The 26,139-nt window shown below is 41.0% G+C and overlaps 1 protein-coding gene across 2 annotated transcripts; it reads right to left on the minus strand.

Annotated features, from left to right (window-relative positions):
• Positions 1-10,466: 10,466 nt before the first annotated feature.
• On the minus strand, positions 10,467-23,295 carry LOC308381114 (polyadenylate-binding protein 1A). Of its 2 annotated transcripts, none has more exons than XM_080858630.1 (16): positions 23,125-23,295; positions 22,292-22,531; positions 21,822-22,015; positions 21,494-21,609; positions 20,217-20,356; positions 19,184-19,278; positions 18,950-19,087; positions 18,359-18,454; positions 17,626-17,898; positions 17,245-17,335; positions 16,843-16,959; positions 16,350-16,492; positions 15,785-15,869; positions 15,482-15,612; positions 15,179-15,275; positions 10,467-10,884 (listed from the first exon to the last, which is right to left on the minus strand). In XM_080858630.1, the coding sequence occupies exons 2-15, from the start codon at positions 22,488-22,490 to the stop codon at positions 15,186-15,188; spliced, it is 1,908 nt and encodes a 635-aa protein (XP_080714756.1). In that variant the 5' UTR covers positions 22,491-22,531; positions 23,125-23,295; the 3' UTR covers positions 10,467-10,884; positions 15,179-15,185. The 2 variants fall into 2 exon arrangements, with proteins under 2 accessions (XP_080714756.1, XP_080714755.1); XM_080858629.1 differs by having other exon boundaries at positions 17,245-17,338.
• Positions 23,296-26,139: the final 2,844 nt, after the last annotated feature.

The following is a 26,139-nucleotide window of genomic DNA, read 5'->3' on the forward strand; positions in this document are numbered from 1 at the left end:
CAACTCACAAAAATCAGGACAGAACAATTAGCCATTTAGATCCCTTCCTTCGAGCAGTGGCACAGCAGGAGCTTTACATTCCATGTGGTCAATGAAGGGGTTTTAACTTCTGCCCAACGTAGGAAGCAGGCTAGAAACAACAAGAGAGGGAGAGTCAGTGGGCAGACACGGAGGAGGAGGCCCACCACCAACCGCCGTGATCTGCTGGGTCACACGTTCTGCACATGGGGCATGGGTGAGTGGGCGGGTGAGTGGGCAGCCAAGCTCATTTGAGCCCTCTCTGGCTCCTCTGCCAGCACCCAGACATGTGGACCACGCGTGAGGGTGAGAGAAGAATCATTCATAGGCTGTATTATGGAAGACTGTGGACTGGATTAGGGACTCAGCCTACAAAGCTCAGACAGACAACCAGTGCTCATATCAAATATGCTTAAAGGTGCTTAGCACAGGTGCTTAATCCTTACTTCAGTCCTATGGACTTCATAATCTAATACCGACTAGGCCTTTACGGAATTATCTGTGTCCTTTTCATGGACAGATACCATTCATTATTTTGCCTCTTTAGGTTGCACATCACCAAAGCTTTAGGTTTTGCTAGAAAAATACACAATTAATGGTGTAAAATAAAGACTAAGGTTAAGTTGGAAAAGGGTTTCAATATATTTGAAAATGACAGCATTTATTCACTATATGACAAGTGACGGCAATCAACAGGTGGGCAAGGTTTGGAAGCCTACGGGTAGGTAATGCATCACATAAAACATATTCAGCTTCCATCGCTGGCTCTAGCCAAGGTCTGCCTGTTTTTCCACAACACAATCCCATAGATCTCCATATGTGACAAAAAAAACATGCATCTTCCACAAAATCACAAACCATAGCTCTAGGAATCTACAAAAATCATACCTATTCCCCATTCTCTTATATCAACATACTGCACTTAACTGTTTTGCCAGCAATTTAGTAAGGCTACATAAAAAGCCAGTTTCAGTAAGACACAGGTGCTTGTCCCAATGAGTTCTGGATTCTTCATCCAGTAGTTACTGAAACCTGGATTAAACTGCTGAGTCTGGAATCTAGACTAAAAGCTCTGTGACTGAATAAACTGTCTTTGAAATACCTTTCATGACAGCACACTTAAAACTACAACTTGCAATTGCTCACAACTTACATTTCAAAATTAAAGAAAAAGTTCAAATGTTGGCAACCTTCAGGCACCATTTGTTCAAAGATAATGATTCATTTTTCTATGGATTTAGACCGGTATTCACTGGCAGGACACTGTAGTACCTGCTGAATCATTCATCAGTCGGAGTCTGGCTGAGCGATAACAAAAGCAAGTGTTTCTTTCTCCTGATTTAAACTAATGCACAACTAATATAATTCTCTCTCTGACCAATTTAGGATCAATATTTGAATAGGGGTATTTAATAATCATTGACAACGAAGCATTGGACGTTGATGAACTTCTTGGCACTGGACACGTTAAACAACACAAAAGGACACGGGGCAACTTTAACAAGGTTTTTATCGACAACTGATGATGAATATCTGTCTCAAGTGTCAGGATAACATCCAGATGTTTTCAGTTCACGTTTTTAGTGTCACAAGAGGTAACGTTAACATGTTAGTTCGTGTACTCGGTGGTAGGCTAGGATTTGGTCTTATAATTCTCATCCAACTCGTGTTGGCAAATAAAATGCTAAAGTAGCAAACAAGTTAGCTCATTAACGAACAGTACGTAACAATTACCAATACGTAAATGTAATGCAAATCTACTTGTTGGATGTACAAGGGATGTTCAAATAGGAAATATTAAATAACACGAGCAGAAGTTAAATAAACTTGACTCGCTATCTAACGTTAAAATAGTTGTTGTAACGTAACTTATAAGTTTACCAAACTCAAGGATGATCTTTGCTACAGTAGCGCCATTCAAGTTGATTGTCCAACAAGGTTTACCCTACTTATCACTGAAGAACCAAACACTGACCGGAGAACCAAACAATAGGAGATCTGTTGTCTATAAATCTACAAAAGGGCACCTGGCTATCTAACGTTAGCTAACGATAGCAAATTAAAGCATTGAGGAAGCTAGGTTAAGTGCTAGGCAGCCAGCTAGATATCCGAAAACGGGCGACTAGTCAGCCTGTCGGTCACACATGTATCATAACCAAGGGAGGAAACGAAACAAACGTTAGCCATAAAGCAACTCTTACTAGCATCGCTGGTTATGTTGCCAGTGAGCATATGACGAATTTAACGTGAGCGTTTCCAGCTTGAAAGCCGATACAACCTAATATAAACTGACACCAAGAGTTATGAGTTACAATAGCACACGTTACAACGGCAGCTTAATAGCTGCAATGACTGTCAACACTAACATGCAAGATACAAACTAACAGTAGCTTACATTAACGAGTTAGCTTAGCGTAGATAACGTTAGCTGGCTAAGCAAACCACTCCAACTAACGTTAGCAGAAAAATGCCTGAGACATGTTCAGTACAACCAGCTAGATAAGGAGGTCAATATGCTTCACACCTTTAACACATAAAGTAAAGTGACCTTATGAATGTTTTCAGAAGAGCACTTCCACTGTCCACATGTCCAAAGAAATCCTTTGCGGACCAAATAGTGTATCTACTTTCTCCAGTTTTAGCACAATCCAGCTTGTTTCGGTCCCACCCCGTTCGTTGATCTGAGGAGCTTGCAGCTGGTTTGCGTTCTTCTCTGTAAGGCTGTTCAAATAGTCTCGCGATAATACGCCGTCAAGAGAACTTTGTAAAAATCGAGTGAGAAGTCAAAACTTTCTAGTGGCTTAACAGACATTTCCCCATGTAACCTTAACATTATTGTATTCGTTGATTTAAACTAGAATTCAATTATTTGTATGAGGCATATCTGCTCTTACATGAGCTGTAATTTTTCTCATTAAAACATGCTTCAAGAATGACAACAAAAATGATTATGAGGGAAATATGAAAATCCAGATTTGTCTTTAAAATTGGCAGTATTATCGTTGATTTAACAATAAACATTGTACATTGCACCTTCAATAACCCACTTTGTTCCAAATAAGCCACCTATTGACTGAAAACAAGCAGGCAGTTATGTGGCTGTAGCCTATGGTTGTTGTATATGAGTGGGAATCCATAGTCACCACAACAGATGCAGATGTTAGTAACATTATGCAGTGATACACAAAGAAAAGAAGAAAGACACCAAGAAATCATATTTGACTAGCATACTTAGGCTATTCGTTCAAAGCTGAAAGGTTATGCCTGTCGAAAGATCGATGTGTGTGTTGTACCCTTTACTGCCAATATTTACATTCCTTAGAAATGTCTCCAACTGTCAAGAACAGTGATGCTTTTGGAACTGTCCAAGCCTCAAGGAATGTAGTTGCCAAGTTGCATATTTACATGTCCCCTGAACCAAAATATCAGCAGCTAAAACTGTCCGGGTGTGAGGAGCGGTCCTGTCATGGGTTTGTTAGTGACTGTGAGGAGGAGGTATACAGAGCAAGCAAGGTTTTTTTTGTCATTGTCAATTATTTGAATTTGCTAAGTGGGCCCAATAGTTGCCTGTAAAGCTGATTGGGAGTCTGAAAGGCATGAAAGATTTTCATTCATTTTCCTCAGGTGATCTTTATTGTAGGTAGGGTGGGATGTGATATTTCATTTCTCTCTCTCTCTCTCATATTGTGATATTCACAGTATGTGTTGCAACATGTACATAATCTCTAAAAAGATGAAAGTAAGTGTCGGGACTCAGGAGTAAAGTTCGCGGTAGTATAGTTCTGTTGAAAATGTGTGTCAGTGGTGTGTTGATGACCTGCTTGAAGTGGAACAAAACACCTAACCAATTCCACCCTTCCTCCATGATGAGACTTTTACAGAATCAAAATCAACAACTATTAGAGCCTGATAATAATACCAGTCTACTCCATAGTTTTTTTTAACACTGTTGTAATTTCCCCTCCACGTTTACTCTTTCAGTAGCTGTTGTGGCGTTAATCAGTGGGATTATGGGTTGTGTGTGGTAACAGTTTGTGTACGTGTGGCGTATTGCTGAGCACAGACTGGCACGAGTGCCCCTGCTATTTTCCCCTTTAATCCTGGTAATACCCAACTGCTGCCTTACACTAATGGAATCACTACTACCAAACAGAGCCTCACCCCATCTGTGATATACCAAAGAGGGAGCTCATGTCAGCATCTCAGACTTTTCAATAATTCCACAAAGCTGATAAAGCATTCTAGGCAGGTAGATATTAAATTTCCTCTTTGGTGCTGTGTCATAATGCATATCAAATTAATCACAGAATGGTGTGATAAAAGCCTATTTAATTTGAATTTAGCTCTGTATTAAAGTGAGTAGGATGGGTTAAAAATAAGCTAATCACTCTTGCCCTTGTTACATTGTCACGGATATCACCAAAGAGGTATAATATCACAAAGTAAGTTCAAGCAATTTAGAAAACGGTCAACATCTTTGATAAAACAAAAGAGAGTTTGGAATATTTCTTCATTCGTAGTCTAAACACCTCCTTGCACAGAAAACAGCACAGCCCTCCAGTTGGAGGTTTTATGTGTAAACATCACTGCAAATAAAATCAACATTGGTCGACGTAGTAATAATAACACATAATCCTCAGAAGTACTCCCCAGCTATGACATCACTAATGCAATTATTAATGTAAATATGATGTAAACAGTGATAGAAATAGTCCCCTCCAGAGGACTACATGATGGGTTTCTATTTCCAGCACTATAGTACTTGATCATACTGGAAATAAATCAACATGGTTTTTTTTTTTTTTTAACCATAGGTTATGAAAGGAAGTGGATTTTGAGTCAATACATTTAATACATTAAATGAATCAGCCAAAAAATGGGCACATTTCAAACAGCACCCTAATTTTCTAACTTTGTCATGGCTAAATGGGAAAATGACGGTTAACTTTTTTGCTTATACGATTATGGCTGCATGTTCATCCAACTAAATCTTCCACTGGACCACTGCGCATTACAAAAACATGGCTCAGAATCAAGCTTAAAAACCTCCTGTCCCTCTTTTCGTCTATTTTGTCATGATTAATCCTTAAAATATGCATGAGGTACTGTTTCAAAACCAAATATGTCTGAAGCCTGGAGTTGTCGTCTTGGCAAGACATTGGACACTACAGAGCCCCAACAAAACATTTGAATATAACCTAGAGCAGGTTCTTGCCTGTGCCACGACATGACAAAGGAATTACCCAGGCCTGATGAGGGTTACAGTGGTGGAAAAGACTGCCCAGACATGTGGCAAGGCTGGATTGGAAATACCAGTTTACTCCACAAATAATCAAGCAACAGTGTCATGGTTTCAAAGTTTTGTGGCATAATTGCGATGTTTACTCTTTGCCCAGCTGAATGCCAAACATTCATCCAGTGTTGGTGCCCATATTTGGCTGTGTTTGAGGGGCTGACTGGAGACACAGGTAATAAGAGTAAAGCAGCTGAACCACTCATACACACATTAAAGCAAGGCACCCAAAAATATCACAGAAGTAGTTTTACCTCCCAGAATCTCCCAACAGCAGCTAAATCGGGGCCCACTTAGCCTTGGTTTTGAGGGAAGTGCTCACAAACAGCTTTTACAGTCGACGGTGTGGAGAGCGACATCTTATTTTAAGAGGCAGAGGGTAAACAGCCACAGCGGAGGGAGCAGTTGTTGAAACAGTTGGATGGTTACAGTAAACAAAGCCAGCCCCCTGGGGTAAACAGAGTGAGCAAGCAAATGCCACCCCAATACTACCGCTGACTAATATTAGGCACTGGACGCATAGTGGATGACTGACATACTATATATTACATTACTGGGATAATCCTCAAGTTCACACAGAGCAATCAGGAGGAATTCACAAACCACCACCAGTCACTTCCACACATCACACCTGGCCAAAAATAACCCTCAAAACAAGGCTCTGGTCAGAGAGTGAATGCCCCACATAGCTCCAGGTTCATAGAGGAAACTCCATACTTGCCAGCAGCCCTACTCCTATCCGTCTGGGAGACTAACCGAGCCACTCAGGCCTGCATTAGAGCAGCCTTCTATTTACATTTGAAGAAGCAGAAAAGCAAAGCAACTTTAAATTCACTTTCACAGCAGACTGAGTACAGCCAGGCTCACTGCCCGAGCTTATATTCACATGACAAGGAGTCACAAAAGCCCAGTTTTATGATACAGAGATAATGGCTGAACCTTTGACTGTATGGGTTTATCTGGCTTCCGATGTTTATCAGTCAGAGAGGAGGGGGAAGTTAAGCTGGACACAGACTGGACAGAGTGGCAGAGCCAGACTGTAATGCAACCTGTGCTGTATTTGGACTCTGTAGTCAGATACTCTGGACAAAGTCAAGCATTATTCTGAGAAGAATTAAACATCACACATGACATTCCTGGTTTCATTCCTGTTCCTCCAGGGCAGATTTGTCAGAAGCTACAGAGTAGCAGGGATTTCTGTCTTGCGCATCAATCACTGAAACATTAGAGCCCACAAGAGCTTTCCTATACCTTGAACTCAAACAAACCACAGCTGATCTGGTTTGTGAAAAGACCTCTGCAATGCCCACCCAAGCAGATCACAGATGGCTTTCAAATAGAGAACTCTTTGTTGCTCTGCATGTAAAAGTACATAAAGGTTATATTTCAAGTTTGGAAATGTCCACCCAGCTTCATTCGCCACTGAAGATGTTAGTTGAGAAAATGGTGACAAAGGTATACATTCATTAGGCTTTTTCGATTCTGCTTTGCTGTTTCATTTTATTTTACGTGCCTCTTCGTTGCCACCTAGTGTCTCAAACAGGAGCTCATTCTTTGCTGTATACATCCTACATTCTTGACAGATTTCCACACACACCACACAAGGAACAGTAACACTTGTTTTTTGTTATTTGAATGGTGAGTACATAAAACCAAGGTACATTACTATGGAATACTAAGTTCAAAGGTTTTGTATTCAAAATAAAGTCCCCTCTTTGCAAATGTATTTTCCTGAAAATATTAATTGAAAATAAATACATTTTCATACATTGACATGGCATGGCCCCTTTATCGCAAACTCCTGTTGTCTAAGTAATCAGCTGTTTCTGTGTCAGAGTTAAATAGATGAGCAACATAATCTAGATCAAAATCGACGTGGAAGTACCTCTCAATCCAATATGTCAAACAAAATGCTTTTAATACATTTATAAATCCACCATTGCCTGTATAGTTAAGTGACACGCCAAACAGCATTCATAAACTATTCATACATTATTTTTAAAGGTTAAACAACACCCTATAGTAAAGTGGTAATCCCTGCAGTTTAATGGAAGGTGGAGATTAAAGAAAATAGCTTAGATGATCTGAAGGTCATAGCATACAATTACTTATGTTCTCACCTATGAACAACTTTGGCAGCACAAAATGTCAAAGTATGATAAAACAAAAACTTAGTTTTGAATATAAATCATTAGGGCTTTTTCAGGTATGCTTATCTTCTCTATAAAACTGAAACTGTACCATCACTTGTCAGAGTAGACAATTAACAATACAAAAAACTTTGTTTTCATTTCATTGCACAGACAATTTTCTCACCATAAACAGTGCTATTGCCTGTCATAAAAAAAATCCTTTCTTCAAGTTTGATGTTCTTTTGTCAAAATCTGTGGCCTTAATGTTTTCCCTCCATCTTTTTATGGCAGAATGGGAGAGAGGAGGAAAGACAATCAGAAACATGACTTCATACACGTATCAGGAGGAGCATGCTAGCATACATTTGTTAAATGTACACAATACATAGAAACATAACATGGTATATAAATGATGCATACAAAATTGATAGTCGATAAGGTGGGGAGAGAGCATACAAGTATTGTAGAACAGCTTAGTGGGTATATAGTGTGCTAGTAGGCCACTATTACAAGGGTAAGTAGAGTAATGGAACCGAAAACTATGTTGATGGTGGCAATTATTTACAGGTTATTGCAGGTAAAACTAGCACAGAGTACGGGGTACAATAAGTGCATGGCTATGTGGTGAGGGAGGGTAGGTGTAGGCCCAGGGTTTCTGCAAGTAGGTCAGTTGGAGAGACCACAGTGGTATTCCACAGTTAAGATGGCCTTGACTAGGAGGGGTAGAAAGATACAAAGTGAGAGGGTTGTGTTTGGCTACCAATGTGCGTAGTTGAACTGAATTTGGTTAGTAAACATCAATTAGATGAACAGATAAAGAGATAAATGAAGGTAAACCATTAACAATAGGTAATACGGCCACTTTACCAGAATCAGTTATAGCATAGCATGATATAGAAGTAGAGGGAGAGCCTGTCCGGCAAGGTGTATTGGAAATTTGCTACGGTTTTGTTTTGTTTCGTTGTGGTTGGCTGACATGGTGCATGCGAAGTTTAGGATAGCAAGGGTGGCAGAATACACGACTGTGCACAACACGCTGGTAACAGCCGCAACACGCACCACATTCTGGACCCGTGACCCATAAAGGCTCTCCTTCATAGTACCTCATGCACTGTCAGAAAAAAATAAGAATGTTGCGACAGGTGATGGGTTTTTGATGCATTATTCATGATTATGGGATGCAGGAGGAATGTCTTTAGAGAATGATTTAAAGGGATTTAAAGGGGGAAGGGTGTCTGCTTTTTGGATGGAAGGAGTAAAGGCCCCCACATGGTTGTCCGATCGTGCTCTCCGATCCGACGAGGCACGCCCTTAAACGCCCTCCTTGAAGTGGGACCACACCTTTGAGCACCTCGGAGAGCCATCCGAGGGTCTCGGATGGCCTCTGGAGCACCGCTTGAATTTTCTCACTATCCGATCCGACTATCCGATCCGAGCTGTCCGACACCCCTGGCTAAAATCACGTTTCCTGTTTCGTTCCCTATATGACAGCAGTGCCGTTTTTAAAAAATCGCTGAGAAATCGCTGAGAGATCGCTGGGAACCTGGTGGCTGGAGGTCCAGGAGTATATTAGGAGTTGGAGGAAGATCAGGGACAAGTTTGTAAAAATGAAAAAAAACTATGAAGGGCACCAGCGGCGATGCAGGAGGAAAACCGACATCTCCCTTCTTCCTTGCTCTATCGTGGCTCTCGCCGCATATAAAGCATAGGGAGACGTTGTCTAATTACAGCAATAATAAAAACATTTCTTGGTTTTCGAACAGCCTCTTTGTGTTTGAGTTAGCAGAGCATGCAGTGTTAATGATTACATTGTAAAATAACCTGAATTGTAGACGTAAAAAAGCAGAACTGTTTGTGTGGTATAATAATAGAAAATATTCGGCAATAACCGCGAGCTTGGTCATTGTCGTTAGTAATTCATTTCACAACAACAGCCTCTGATCATTAACTGAAAATACACGGGATAAAAACAAACGATTTCTTATTTTATAGTTTGTTGTTGATGATGTAATGGCCTTGTAACATCATAATAAACCGTTGGTAATCTCCACAGCCCCTCGTAGAACCATGCAGGTAGAGGTGAGTCGTACGATCATCAGATTAGAAAGGGCGTGTCTCTCGTGAAGTCGTACGAGGTGAATTGGATAACCATGCCGATGCCTTAAGATTATTCCACAGGAGTGGGGGCTCGATATCAGGCTCTGCCTCCTATTGTGCTTTTTGATATTCTTGGAATTACTAGGAGTCTGGGGACGAGTGGTCTTAGTGGGCAGAAGGGGACAATAAATTCCTTGAGGAAATTTGGAACTAAGCTGTTTAGGGCTTTGTATGTTAGGAGTACTTTAAAATCAACTCTATTTTTGAGAGGTGTGTACAGATATGTTCATATTGTTTAGTTCTAGTCAGTGTGCAAGCAGCAGCGTTCTGTATAAGTTGGAGGCCCTTTATTGAGTTGTTGCTACATCCAATCAGGAGGGCCCACGAGCATAACTTTTTATCGGTGTTAAGAATCAGGAAGTTGATAGTCATCCATGCTTTTACATCTTCAGCTTCTATCTAGGGTAGCTTTTCGATTTCATCAGGTTTTATGGATAGGCACATTCGGGTGTCATCAGCATCATAGCAGATGAAAGCACCTAGGGGTAGCATGCATATGAAGAGCAAGGACAAACCCCGATAGGGCACAGCCTTTGGTGCCAACATGATGTTCAAGTCTCTGAAGCAGAATATGATGATCTATATGGTCGAAAGCAGCACTACGGTCTGGAAGAACCCGTGTTGAAATTCACTCATGATCAGATGCAATTATTCAGGACTTTTCGTTTCAGTGCTGTTATTGGCTCTAAAGCAAGGTTGGAGATCTTCTTGAATATTGTTTTTATGTAGAAAGGAAGTAAGTGCTATAGGCATATATCCAACCTCCCTTTCCTGTCAAAAATCCTTGAAAAAGTATAATAAAGTATAAAGTGTAACCAAAGTGTCAAATAGTACACTGCATAGCAATAATATAGACGATGACACAGTTTACATTCAGTGTTTGAGATTTTATTAAAGCAAGCAGTTCTCAATCCATCCACATACATCTCTCAAGATCCCAGCTATCACATAGGATTGTTCTTCCACATGATATTCTGTGCATCCGTATAGTATTGGGAAAATAAGACGAAGCTTTCAATTTAAAATAATTTCTCAAACATCAAACATCATTTTTCATTTTTTTCTTCCTTTTTTAATTTTAGTTTTTTCTATGTAAATAATCAAAGTCTAGACATTTTCTTCCCAGACCTGGTAACACAATTCTTAAATTTCAGTCCATTTTTTAGCCATTTTTTTCTTCTTTTTGCAATGTTTTCTGTATTTTAGGTTTTTCAATGTTTAATATTTTTCTTTCTTTCTTTAAACTTCTTTTAATCTGTGAAGCAAGCTGCAGCATTCCCATTCCTGGAACACACAAAACATTGAAATAAATGACACCTCATTGAGAACACACTGCAGCACACTGAATACAGTCTGATGGATGGAAACTTGGTTATGTGGATGGCACAAAGTGTAAGTCTGTAAACACCCTGGGCAACATGATTAAAGAAACACTATATGAACACCAGGGAAAGGTAGCGCATCTCACTTCCCTGCTCTGTACGCAAATTAACATGTACATAATTTACGCTTGCAACAAACAAATCACGGAATTGTTTTACACAAAAAAAGGAGTGTGTAGCCTACACGCCCTTAGCCTACATAAATCGCTGTCCGTTTACCTCTAAAATAGCCTACATTCTACATGTTATTGTTTCATACAGCCGCCAGGCTCAAGTCTTCCAGACACCATTAACATATTTAGAACTAGAAACATGGAAAGTGGGTCAGAGTAGCACTTTTATTTTCAAATGGGGGAGAAAAATTACATGTATTTGTATTTAATTTTGAAAAATCGATAGGGGATTACTTGAAGGCAGATCTTAAGAATCATAAGGACACTGGAACTTGTGTTTTAAGCCTATTTTGCATGACAGAGCCATGAATGGAGACTTGCTTCAGAAAAGATGAACCACCGTCAGTAAATCCAAGGTGCAACTTCATCAAAGACACAATACTAAGTTTCTATACATACACAAATCTTTGCTGACCTGACAGTGATACATCTTTTCTGAGATATTAAAATACTGTTGTCTGCGTCACTCCATAAGCCCAGCTGCTGCATACACCGAGTTTGTGCTACGGTCATACACGCACGGATTCTCTCTCGCCCTTGAATTATGGTGTGTATTGTCTGTGCCATCAGAAGATTATAGTCTCAGAATGTTTCAAAAAGTTTCATTGAATTAAATGGGCCATCCCAACATTTAGAGGTCTGATATTTCTTAATTTTTCAAGTAGTTATTTTTCATTACGGAGTTTACATTTCAAATCATTGTAGCTTGAAGTCAGCAAGTAATTCATTGCTACTTTAAAGTGTTATTTGTGTGAAGAACTACTGCAATGAAATGGCAACATAATCACTTTTAATGGTTTTTTTTAGGAATATATTTATCATTTCAGGTAAGACCTAGGACGCGGTCTGGCACTCCGCGAGTGGGCGAGACTTCGCATTGCATAGAGATGGGCGCACATGAGACATATACGTTGTTGCAGTGTTGTTTTTGGCAGGCATTTTAGATTTAGTTTTAGTCTTAGTCTTTTTGACGAAATGCTTCTTAGTTTTAGTCCCATTTTAGTCATTTCTATCTTTGAAAGTTTTAGTCTAGTTTTAGTCCGACGAAAACTCAAAAGGTTTTAATCAAAAATCAAATATACATAAGATGCGTGTATTTATTTAATAGGCCAATACATTTATCATAATAAAGCACACTGATACTGATCTAACTTTCAAAAGGAGGGGAACACAATGTGGCTCCTAGTGCAATTCTACTAAAATATGAGGGGTTGGGGAACAGTAATTATTCTGCCCTAGCAATTACGTGCATGTAAGGCGTAGACAGATAGACAACAATCCAGAGGGTGTATGATGTTCAGGTCTTTACTTTCTGATGCTCTCATTCCCAATGTATTTATTGTAAAACTATAAAACAAACACAAACACAGCAAATTACCATATGTCCAATTTATCCCGTTCAACATGTTTCGTGAATAAGAAGCTAGTCACCAGACACGTTAGTTAGCTTAACAGTTGAAAATAGCTATCCCTCCCAACCAAAGGCAAACTACGCTAATTATGAATTGATTTAATTAAATTAACCCTCTTATTAATTACTGCACACCGCACATAACACATCCCACAAACATTACATTTCAACTTACGGACGTTCCACTCCAAAGGTCGGACGATTTGACAGCTTCCATGCAGCTCTTTGAACACGTTAAAATAACTGACTATAACTGAATTCTCGCGGGGGAGACGTAACAAATGCACTCAAGGTGCAATACCGGAATGCACCAGTAGGTGTCCTTCTCGGACAACAAATTATGTTAACAAACATATTAACAAATATCAAGTCAGAACACTCTTTTTACGACCACCCGCACCCGGCACATGTTTTGAAACTTTGTTAGTCCACTCACTAACAATTTAGTCTCGTCTAGTTCTCGTCTGACGAAAATGTCTACATTTTTCGTCACATTTTAGTCTTTATATGGCTTTGGTGACGTTCGTCTTAGTCTCATTTTCGTCATGGAAAAAAGGGGTCTGACGACGTCATTTTCGTTTTCGTCTTGCCTGACGAAAACAACACTGCGTTGTTGAGACTCTTATTAAAGATCTTACTCATTCTCACAAAGACAAAACAAATAGCTTCACGTAGTGGGCGAGCGCATTGCATAGAGACGGGCGCACATGAGACATACGTTGTTGAGACTCTTATTAAAGATCTTACTCATTCTCGTGGTCAGTAACAAAAACAGAGACAAATAGCTACACGGTCGGTGCTTGCTTCTGCAACGGTGTCACATTGTTGTGTAAACAGGCCGGCACTTGCTTCTGCAACGGTGTCACATTGTTGTGTAAATGTACTCAAAGCAATTCATGCTCCCTAAAAGGTTGCCCGTGTTGCAAAGCAATTCACGTCCAGAACCATAGGTGGAGTAAAGTTTAATTCACGTTAATGTTTTTTGTTTATGAGCAACTGTGATAGAAAATACGTTCCAAAATCCATAGAGACAGCGCTAGCGAATAGCATATTCAATGCAATGCGTCCTAGATGAGGCGCACGTCCTAGGTGAACTTTAAATACTTTAAAGAAATAAAGGACATTGCTTGACCGTGTAGCTATTCGTCTCTCTTTGTCAACTTTCAACCACGAGAATGAGTAAGATCTTTAATAAGAGTCTCAACAACGTTTATAGGCTATGTGTAGGCATTTGTTTTGTCTTTGTGAGAATGAGTAAGATCTTTAATAAGAGTCTCAACAACGTATATAGTAGGCTAAGATCTTTAATAAGAGTCTCATGTGCACCCGTCTCTATGCAATGCGGCACGGAGTGCCAGATCGCGTAGGTGAAGCGCGCCTCATTCACAAAGTGGCGAGTCTCGCCCACTCGCGGAGTGCCAGATCGCGTCCCGGACCTTAGCTCATCATTTTGGCAAGAAATAAAATCCCTAGGTGTATGTCATGGTCCTGTTCAAGGTCCTTGACCTATTTATGTCCTTTTATTTCTCTCAGGATTGTTTAATGTCCGTGTGAAACCATTTACCATCATCTGCTAGAGGTTGTGATCATTTTGAATTCATTCGTGAGCTCATTTATAATTTAAAAACCTGGTTTCAGGCTGTTGTCTGGGTTGCTTTACAAGCTAATTAGCTAGCTAGGTAGGGACTAGGGGTGGGGGAAAAAAATCGATTATTCGATTTTTCTCGATTCTCTCTTAAACAATTCTCTCTCGATTCAGAAAAGTTCATAATCGATTTTGTAATAAAAAAAAATATTATGTTGAAACGCAAGCTGCATCGATTATTGGATTGTTCATAGAAAGTCAAAATTGTGACAAGGAAAATCTTTTTCTCTAATAAAAAATAGAGAAGGCAATTCATCTGTTGATTTTCTTTAATTATCAAACACAAAGTAGGAAGTGTAGCAAAGACTCTGAGTAGCAAACTCGAATGTTTTAAAAGTCGAAATGGATTGATAATCGTTTTATCGGTTAAGAATTGATTTTTTTTTACACATCCATTTTATGTTGTAATGCAATTATCAATTGATTATCGATTATCAATTCGAAACCGATAAAACGATTATTGATGCATTTCAACTATTGAATCATTTGAGTTTGCAACTCAGTCTAAAATCACTTCCTACTTTGTGTTTGATAATAAAACATACTTTGATGTTACAGTCTCCTAAGTACATAGATTTAATTTAGCAGCTAATTAGTTCATATTAGCACACCCTGCCAACGGTTAAGACAGCTACCTAACATTAAGTTAGATAGCTAGTATAGTAAGGATTAACTGGCATGAGACCTCTGAGAACTATGACTGTGGCATCAATTATTGCTCTATATTTTGGCACTATACTATAAATCTTTACTGGTAGTGCTGACTTGTCTCATCTTGCAATAGCTCACTATTCCATAACATGCTGTGGGAATGACACACAGATCTCTGCTGTGATTGACGGCTTAGTGCGAATGGCAGTTTGTCATCGGTTAAGGATCGTAATTAATTTGACAATGTTACGGCTTTAATATGTGAAAGAAACTTAAGGTAGGGGAGGTAGGGGTGTTGTGCAGCAGCAGTAAGTACCTTGTCGTTAAACGGCTGGCACAGCTGGGCTAGGACCAGGCTTCTGTGCGGCCTCTTTAGCCTGGTGAGCCTGCAGCACAGCCACAGCCTCATCCACCTGCAACACAAAAGAACTGCATGTTTCTACTCCAGAACTTTGACGAACTTTGTTTAAACAAATGTACTCCACTGCAGGATACAGAGAGTTCACATGTGTATATATAAAGTGTGTGTGTGTGCGTGTAGGTGTGTTTAAGTGTGTATTTGCGTGTGTCTGTATGCATGCACACACACACACACACACACACACAGAAGCTGACTGACCTTGGAGCGCAGGGACTCTGGAGACTCGAGCATGTGGAGGAGCTCGGAGTTGTCGATCTCCAGCAGCATGCCTGTGATCTTCCCCGCTAGGTTAGGGTGCATGTTCTGGATCATTGGGAACAGGCGCTCTCCTGAAGGGGTGGGGGGGGACAATCAGACGTGAGAGGGAACATTCCAGATCTCATCTCCAGAGAGGAAAGAGGAAGAAAGTAGCATCTAATGCCACTATGTGCAAACACACACACACACATATATACTTAAATGTGGTAGTTCTCCTGAGAGAGAGGATAGACTGGTACTGACCCAACATCTGCTTCTGCTCCTGTGGGGGGGCTGCTGCCAGCATGGAGGAAGTCAGGGGCTCCTGGCCTTGGACATGGAGAGCAGGCTGCAGGGAGGGACAAACACAGCCATCAAACAAAGGCATGTTACACACAGACGGGGAAAACACCGCACAGTCACTGGACAGGGCGACACAATAACGCACCAAGTCAGGACCGGGTTCCCTATATTTATTGACTTATATGCTCACTATCTTCCTCGACCTAAAGTTGGCCCAATATGTTGACATGTCATACAACAAACAAATCTGTATACTATCCAATATTATAATATTTTTTATCATTAGCATTCCTTGTGTGTTCGGGTGACTGTGTCATAGGCCTACCCTGAGGTGGTTTATTCTTAATTTAGATATGCAGACAATTAGCATGTAGGTACTATTCAGTTCAAGAGGCAGCTGTGACATCACCTAATATCACCAAATTAGGTGATATTTCAGCATTGTTTACATGGACAGTGTCCGTTGAGTACTACTTAAGAGCCGGGCTCACACAAAAGTGAGTGTGAAGTGTGTGTGTGTGTGTACCTGCTGCATAGCTGAATGAGGCTGTGAGCCCATCTGTGGGTTCCTCACTCCCGCGGCATACTTGTACTGGGGGACGCCGCGCACCGGGGGAGCACCAGTGGGAGCTGCAGCACTGGCTGGCCGTGGGCCAAGACCCTGAGAGGCTGCAGGAGGAGAGGGGAGGAGAAGGAAGAGCTCATTACAGTAAACAGTACTCAGGTTTACTGTCAAAAGTATGGTGTACACCTGATCCCTACATAAGGCATGTTTCATATAAATATAAAGTGTATCAGAATTTTTCATAGCAAACCATATAAGATCATGACCATAGTTGTTATATTACTCTGGATATTTGGAGAGGAATGCAATGGAAATACCATTGTATTTCATTTGACTATTGTTGTATATATCAGAGTGTGGGCAGGTTATATGCTTTCATTATAACACAGCTGTAGTAACAAGGATGCAAGGACAGCCTGCATGCTTTAGTAAGGGGGCACTGGAGGACACTTACTCATGCGCTGAGATGTCACCATGCGTGGCACGTGGGCGGAGGCAGGTCTCACGGTGCTAAAGGTCTGCGGACGAGGCGCGGACTGCCGCATGGCGTTCGCTGGCATGCCCTGGAAATCTGCAGTGGCAAGAGGGAGTTTGAGAAAGTGTGTGGGTTTCTATGAGAGAGAGAACTTGAAAGGACTGGCAGATCTATGCAGTCAGTTAACCAGTAAAAGTAATACATCAAAACATCCTACTGAAAAGAGCATACTATACAAGCAAACTATAGCTTGGAGGGCAACATAATTTAGTCCACAACATTGTGCTATCCACAGAACACAAGCGTTCTTTGTCCAAGTACATAAGTAATGCTAGGTGCATGGAGCTCTGCTGCGTTGGAGAGGCTTGTGGGGGCACTTACGCTGTGGGCGCACGCCCTGGGTGGCCCAGCGGGGGCTGGGTCTGAGCTGGGCCAGCTGGCTGGTAGGGTAGTAGGCAGCACGGTTCTGGGCCTGCTGAACACACACACTCATGTTAGACACACACATCCACACACGGCGAAGCTGCTCAGTTTCTCTGCTCTAGTCATTTATCATCTGCATCCATGAGTGTCAGGACTCAAAACTCCTTTGTTCCTGCCGGTAGATATATCTGCATTAGCTACTTTTCAGCCTGAGACTATTCAGGTACTTCATGGTCTGTGTCCTTGCTGTGCAATGATGCAATTATAATGAAATCACAGTTTTGCAGTACAATGCAAATCTGTGGCAGACCAGTGTGGTGTGGGGTGTAGGGTCCTGACCTGGGGGATGGCGGCCATGAAGTAACCGGAGGGAGGAGCGGGCTGGTAGGGGTTGATGACTGGGTTGGGGACGGCCCGGACGGTTGCCATCCTCTGCATGTACTGGTTGGTGAGGTGAGCCTGGCGCTCCTCCTTGCGCTGTGCCAGTGCCACATACAGAGGCTTGGTGGCCACGATGCGCCCGTTCATCTCAGTCACTGCCTTGGTGGCCTCCTCCGGTGAGGAGAAGCACACAAAGCCGAAACCTTTGCTGCGGCCGCCCTCCATCATGACCTACACAGAGCAGGGAGAGAGGAGAGAGAAAGAGAGAATTTGAGAAAATGTGTGTGTGACTGTTTGCTGTGCAATTATAATCAATAAAACAGCTGACTGACCTGACTAGCTGATAATCATCTATGCATTATAATTGCCTTGATTTCAATCAGGTGTGCACGAAGCATAGTATCTGCATGCTGTCTACATGGCTGCCAATTGAATTTGTTAGGAGAGTGCAACGTGCAGTAAGAGTGAACAGAGAGAGTAGGAAGGGGATTGGTGTCTCAGAGGTGTAATGGTGAATCTTGGGGTGAGTTTTCAGCTGGTTTGTTTTTCAATCTGGTCAACTTCCTTCAAAATCACATACGAGCAACAGCTTTGAAATGAATCCAAGCCCTATCAGTATGGACAATAAGTATCAGCTGCTACTAAAGGGAGAAATCCAGAGTAGTGAATAACAGGCAGCAGAGACTGGTACCTTGGCACTGGTAATTGTCCCAAATGGAGAGAACTCCTTACGCAAGCGCTCGTCATCTAGCCCATCATCCAGATTCTTCACATAGAGATTCACACCCTGGAAGAAGACAAACAGGCTTTCAGACATTTTACATTTACACATCACGCCAAACCTTAGACTACAGGACTATCGTGTTGTAAAGGTAAAAGGTAAAGGCCCGGTATTCATCAGATGCTTCTATCCAAAGCGACATACTCGACTTTTGCGATCGGGAATCGAACCCAGGTAAACTGCTTGCAAAGGACAATCACAGAATAGGGAACAAATATACAGAACATCAGCTTGACCACTACCCCTATGTGGATAACTATGCAACTGCGAAACACTTCTTGAGAAAAGGCAAGAGGTTTAACACTGTATTTCTGCAGTTTTTCAACGTGTGGTAAAATGTACCACCCACCCATTTAAAGTGTTTTCCATCTGCACCCATCGCAAAATTGCAAGTTGGTTTTGGTTCTTTCTTTTTTCACCTTATGGCCATGGGCTCTCATCAGGGGCTTACTGGGCACATGATGACAGACTAGCATGCATTGTCAGAGAGATGGCACAGACCTGGTAGCGGGTCATGCGGTCCTGCTTCATCTGCTCAAACTTGCGCTTGAGCTCCGTCTGCCGTTCCATCTTCTTCTGGGCACGGCCAACGTACACCAGCTTACCGTTCATCTCCTTCCCATTCATTTCATCCACGGCCTGAGAACAAACACACACACACACATTAAGCCATTACACTTTAACACATCAGTCAGACATATGACACAACACAACCAGGCTCCTCGCCCTGCTCACCCTCTGTGCGTCCTCGTGTCTCTCAAAGCTGACAAAGCCGAATCCTTTGGACCTGTTGACGTCGTCCATCATCACCCTGATGCTCAGTGCCGGTCCTGAGAGGAGAGAGACAGGACCACCAGGTCAGATAATATGCCAACTCAACAATCTACCACAGGGCTCCCACCGATTTTCACTGACAACATTTCAAGCACACTTAATTAAATTTCCATGACCTTTCACAAACTACAAGTACACAAAACAAGTAACTCCACAGGTTGGGTCAAATTATGGAATGATAAATTACCAGCCTTTTCATTCCTTCTCTAACAGGCTTTCTAAGCGATGTCAATTTAGATGGATACTGCATCACCTTGCAGAAATTCCCACGACAAAACAACGGAGTACAGAAAGATAATTCACTACACAAGAGCTGCACTACCAGTCAAAAGTTTGGTAACAGTGTTACCTTGTTCTTTAAAGGAAAACACACTTTTCATATTAAAATAACCTACAGTTCATCATAAATATAGTGCAGACTTTGATGATGTTGTAAACGACTATTGCAGCTGGAAATAAAAGTACTATTTTATGCCACCATTACTGGTGCTTCAATAGTACATTGTGTTAGCTAATCCTAAATTGTCATAATTTAAAGGCTAATTCATCATTAGAAAACCTTGCAATTATGTTTATAAGACTGAAGAACGGCTTTGGTGCTGGAATATTATGTAATTTTAACAAAGCAAAATAAATCTTTAACCAGGAAGGCTACAACTCCACTTTACCATAACTCCATTACCATGTCATACCCTGTGAAGGCCATTTTACCTCCGCCAAGTTATACCCTGTCAACTCATACCCATAGCACTTGACCGGAGCTAATTTTATCCTACAACAAAAGTGTTGATAGAAAAAAAAAAATATTGAATTCCATGACTTTTCCAAAACTTTAAATTAATTTACTGAATGACATTTCTGGGTGTGGTAAATGGGACTTTAAAGTGATGTGTCTTTTTCCATGACCGTGGGCACCCTGCTCCCAGATACGCACCATAGTGCGCAAAGATCTCACGCAGCTTCTCGTCATTCATGTCCTCGCCGAAGTTCTTGATGTAGACATTGGTGAACTCCTTGGCACGGGCACCGAGCTCAGCCTCTCGCTCTTTGCGAGACTTGAAGCGCCCCACAAACCTGTCAAGGATCAATAGGAAAAAATCAGTGGGGAAATCCACAGTAGGGGGGCTCCACGCAGATTCTAGTTGAGGGCGTTACAAATTAGGCAGCGATACCACACTTCCACAATACTTTGTCCATAAAGATGGTATCGTATCAAACACTGCAAGACAGTATGTCAATTTCAATCCAACTAATTTGCATATTTGTGTGCATTTATACAAATTTCCAGCCAATGTGTTATGCAGGCCATTTACTCTATGCAAAGCTCTTGGTTCAAAACTTGAGGTTGTTATGCACACTTTAACAGAAAACTAAATTATGTCAACAAATCGGATTATATGTGAATTAACCCGTTTTCATCGACCTCAGTCGCATTTTACCCTATGTGAATCAGGAGATAGTACACCCCCCACTGGTAAATTAATTTCTTATAAGATTTAGAAGATTGTATGTGAATTTGTGTCCACTAAAAATGTCTTATTCACATCGTCAAAATGTACATAAAAAAGTTGGATAGAAACCAAGTTTATCATCTTTGATGCAACATATCTGTAGCTTATGAGGTATTATCATTTTTCAAAAAGTAAGATTCAATCTTAATTCTATGTTCATTTACTGCTGGTATGGCACCATCTCTGAAGATTAGAGAACTGATTGGCGCCTATTTAAAATGGAGAACATATACTCTTAGCTTGTCCACCCTTCCCTTGTGCTAGGCATTACAATGAAAAACTGGTGCTGAATGCATCTCAAGCATAACATGAATATACAGGGCACACTTTAGAAAAAACACTTTTAGTTCAGGATAGTGTTTCTGTATTTTTCTTCCAGAATCACACTAGTGTGGGCTGGGAACGGGCCTTTGGATTTCTGTGTGTCATGTCATCCCCTAGTTTATGCAAGGCTGTTAGCTAGGCTAATATCATTCTGGGGTGGACATGCTGAATGTGACAAGGCCATGCAAACGGCTACTTTTAGAAATGTATGATATCACAAAAGCACTGCCTTGCCTAAATCTGTGTTAAGGTAAATTAAGCTGCAGGAAGCTTCTCTCAATCTGTGATTTAGTTCAACAAACAGAATCAGAATTCTTTTTAACTGACCCACTTTAAAAAAAACAACAACAAAAACAACATTTCAAATGCAACTCACACTTTGCGATCGTTAAGCAGCATGCCGTTCATTTTCTCAATGGCTCTCTCCGCCGCCTCGTGGGTCTCAAAGTGCACAAAGCCATAGCCCTTCGAGCCATTCTCATCACAAACCACCTTGAAAAAAGGAGACTTGTGAAACACTTAAAAGCCAGATCCTTTAAAACAGTGAGTCTTTGAATCAGCACAATTCGACTTGACAGTACAGTGACTACCTGATGGCTAAATTGTGCAGATTTCAAGCTATAGGTCAGAAAAAAAATCAAAAACACAAGCTTTACATTCCTCACCCACACACACAAGCATGAGGCAGCACCCCAGTCCATTACCTTGCAAGAGAGGATGTTGCCAAAAGCTGAAAAGGTGTCATAGAGGGCCTTGTTGTCTATGGACTTGTCCAGGTTTTTGATGAATATGTTTCCAACGCCGCTCTTTCTTAGGGAAGGGTCACGCTGGGACCACATAATGCGCACAGGCCTGCCTTTGATGACATCGAAGTTCATAGTGTCCAGGGCACGCTCAGCTGAGAGATGAGGGGATATTTGGATTTGGTAAAATTTACGAACATTTCATTATGTATCAGTGACATTATGTAAGAGGGCTATTTATTTGAAGGTATGAAGTAAGTCCTAAATAATTCTTGAACTTCGGAAAATCTTGCCTAGGGCAGTCCTTACAATAGTGGTTATGTGACTGTACATTCAAAACATGCACTTCAATTTAAGAGTTAAGCAATGGTGGCATGGTCTAAGCTCTTGTTTGACATTAGGGTTAGAGTAAAAACTCCATCATCACTTACCGTCTGCCGGTTGCTGAAAGTTCACGTAGGCATATCCGAGGGAGCGACGTGTTATCATATCTCTGCAAACCCGAATCGAAAGTATGGGGCCTGCAGGACTGAATTTCTCATAGAGCATTGCCTCGGTCACATCCGAATGGAGGTCCCCGACGTACAACGAGGCCATGGGGTAACTGGGAGCAGCAGCACTGTGGTTCATCTTGGCGTCTGTTTACACAAGGATTCCGACAGCGGTGTTGACTGGTGAAAAAGAGATGCTCTGTTACCAACAGCACGTCGTGGATGTCGTCTTAATGACCTGAATCATTAGAGAGGGTCTGTCTACAAGTCATACACTAGCTGCGTTAGCTATCTAACGTGGCTAGCTAGCTCGCAATTCACGGTCACCACTTCCATATATCTCACATTAGCTATAACGTTAGATACCTATGCTAGCTACCTTGCGTACTTACGTCGACAGACTAATGTTATTTGCTCAACAGTATCGTCAATCTAACGTTTACTAGTTAAAGAAAATCAGGTGACTGCCTCGCTAATTCAATTTTCTAATTTATCCGGGATTACAGGCGACTACGTTAACGGTACGGTTCTTCAGCGTCGAATGGTTTGTTCCTGAAAGTTAAGCTAATCCTAGCTAGCAGGCTAGCTAATGCTAAGTGAAAATTAACCACGTTTGAATAAGAAGTCGAAGGGTGACCGTGGTAGCGAGGGGCTGATTCTTCTGAGTCTCCCACAAGCGGGCTAGCTAGCTAGCGTTTTCAGACGACTGATTAGCTTTCTCTAAACACCGGTTGATGATTATTTTTTAAATTCCCCGTGGATACCCAGTTTACCTTCTTGTCCACGTAGTTAGCGTTGTGTGGCGGTCTTGCTTCACCGGTTCTGGTATGAGATATTTTCTTATTTTTTGTATTTTGACTATTTTTAAATGATTTTTTTATATTTTTTTTTATAATAAGATGTGAGCCGAGGCAAGCTTCGGACCACACGGTCACCACTCCAACTGCCGGGTGGGTGGAAGAGGGAGGCAGTTGCAAACAAATCAAAACCAACAAACGCAGGAGTCTTCTCCTACGTCATAGGAATGGACCATTCCTGTTCCAGACGCGCATGAGGAAGTGATGTGGGCTTTAAGATTGGCTGCCTAGTCCCTGGTATGATAATTACATCTTTAACATGCTCTGAAACCAGTTTAACTATCTCTCGCCACATAATTGTAATGCGAATGAAATCCATATTGACTAAAACAAAAAATAAATTTTAAGTATCTCCACTCACTGGCATCATTTCGTAGCCTAGGGTCATGCCATAACCTCAGTGTGGCACAAATTCTGTCGATGGTGTCTGGGAACTATGAGGACTGAACAATTAAAAGCAAAGCAGTACACTGTGTCAGTACGAGCCATCTATCCAACCAGGAAATAAAAAAGAGGAGCAAACTGTTGTATATATGTCATTCTCTTTAAATAGCCTATTAAGAACAAAAGGGAGATATTTAAAGTCAATACGGGTTTTAGTTTGTAATGGATTCTGTCAAGATGCAGTCTTAAAAGACACACACAAAACAAACTTAACCTTCCTACCCGCTGTGTTTGTACATGCTTATGGAAACCACTAAGATGAAGAGTGCACTAACAGCTCCACAGACTACATATGGACCTGCAATTAATTAAACTCCTGCAAAGAATTGCAAGCGGATTATTAGTTTATAGCACAATTTGCTACACTGAACCTTGTGTCAATATCCTATCAACTGAATGTTTTTGAGGCCACAACCCTCTGTTTCATAAGTTCAGTTCATATGTTCTCTCACTATATAGGTATCCTCCATTGTAAAATACAATGCTCTTTCACGTCTCATATTATATTAATAAATGTTCACTAATGAGGTATCTCTTACATTAATTCAGATCAAAAGTATGTCCCTATGTTCCAGTGCATTTAGTGTTGAAGGCATTTTATAACAAAAAATTACGTTTGAAAAAGTCCTGAAAAAATATATATACACAGGCACTGACCAAACCCAGGTATGCACATAAACATTGTGCAAGACTACAGTTTTTTTGGTTTTCAGTTTCAGTTGTTGTTTTGATGGTTTGTGTGTATCAGTAAGGCAACTACATTCTACACGTTTAAAACATGTGAACTATTTCCCCAAAAACATTCCCTCATATTTAAGCAGATTAAGGTGGGTAGTGTGTAAACCTGGACTACAAACATCATTGTATGTTATTACTGAGTGGTTGCTGGATTCCACAGGGATCATCTGGCTGGTTTGTATCACTACTACAAGTTTACTTCTCAAAGCTGCCCGTTTCCACTGAATCAAAGAGACCACAAGACACTCTGGTCTCCTTCTGCCACTTTTGTTTAAACTTAAATGTAACGTTCAGTTACGCTGCTTGTTTGACACCTGGAATGTGAAAATCGCCCTTGTTTCACTAACGTGACAGGACCTTCAAGGCTGTACCGTGAAATCTCTGCAGGTGGATTGGTGTCAGTGGCACAGGTCAGTCTCACAATGCCTCCTAGCTGTCGTGGTCCAGTCACAGGCTATAGCTTCTGAAACTGCTGGGGAAACAGAGAACAGAGGATAAGACAATAATGAAAAAAGAGAAAAAAACATATTTTGCATATGTTACTCTCTGAATAGGTTATTACATATATTGAATTGTCACTTCAGTTTGGGCAGTCTCACCTGATGCAATTTAATAAAAATAGGCACACTGTTAAAGTTCTAGTAATGTAGTGATAAGTAATGATTTAAGTATGTCTTCTGTAAAAGGTGTTTCCTATTAAAGATGCTGTCCTCCATTCTGGCGCACTCAAAATGAGACTCTCAACTGAAGACTTCAGTGGAAACTCATCCATGAGTCTCTGCAGGTTGTATGCTGTGCTACAGCTGATGGCGTGAGAGTCTGAGTGGAAATTTCAAATCTTTTTTCTTCTGAATTACAGGGGCTCAGAATGGGCTTGGGATGAACCTCTGAGGACATAGACAGGTGGAGCAAGAGGGAGACAGGCTATGATGCAAGCAAATGGTAGTACAACATACTACGTTATTGTACATGATGCAAGGTAGAAATGTATGATTTCTATAGCTTTCCTTTTCTTCTACATTATCTTTGGACACACTGGTTGCAGTTCAATTCAATTTTGTGTAATTCAGTTGAGCTCAATTACATGTAAGTTCAGTTTGGTTCAGGCATTTGTTCCCGTAAGTACACAAGACAATGACGCCACATAAATAAATACAACTGAATTGAAAAACATCGCCACTGTGCTTTTTCATGTTATATAAGTACTAGTTTTTGAGAACAGCTAGATCCTGCCTTTGTCGGTACAACTAAACCAAACGGATGCACAGTACGTACATTTGTGTTGTCATGGAGCTGTTATGTGATTCATGCATATGTACTCGTTAGAATCCAGTTAATTAGGAGACCATATGATGTCAGCCATCCTTTACATATGAAAGCAATCAGGAGTTACAACTGTCCAGAATGAGGGAAAGAGAATAAATACAAATGAAGTCACACAGAATAGTATATTTACACATACAGGAAATTAACTTGGTGTGGTTGGTGCATAGAACATAAAACATATTAACAAAATAGCAAGATAAAATAAATAGCAAGAAAAAGAAAAGATAAATGTTTTACAAAATAGAATAACAAATATTTTGGGCACATGCGAGGCTAAAATGCAGATAATTGGAATTAGCATAGAGTATAGAGGGAGAAGAGTAGAGGGGAGAGCACACAGCCTTGTGGGGCTCCAGTGCTGATGGTCCGGGGCTCCGAAACAAGCTTGCCCAGCCTCGCGCGCTACTTCCTGTCTGACAGGAA

This window comes from Sprattus sprattus (genome assembly GCF_963457725.1).
Source record: "Sprattus sprattus genome assembly, chromosome: 19".
NCBI classification, from domain to species: domain Eukaryota; kingdom Metazoa; phylum Chordata; class Actinopteri; order Clupeiformes; family Clupeidae; genus Sprattus; species Sprattus sprattus.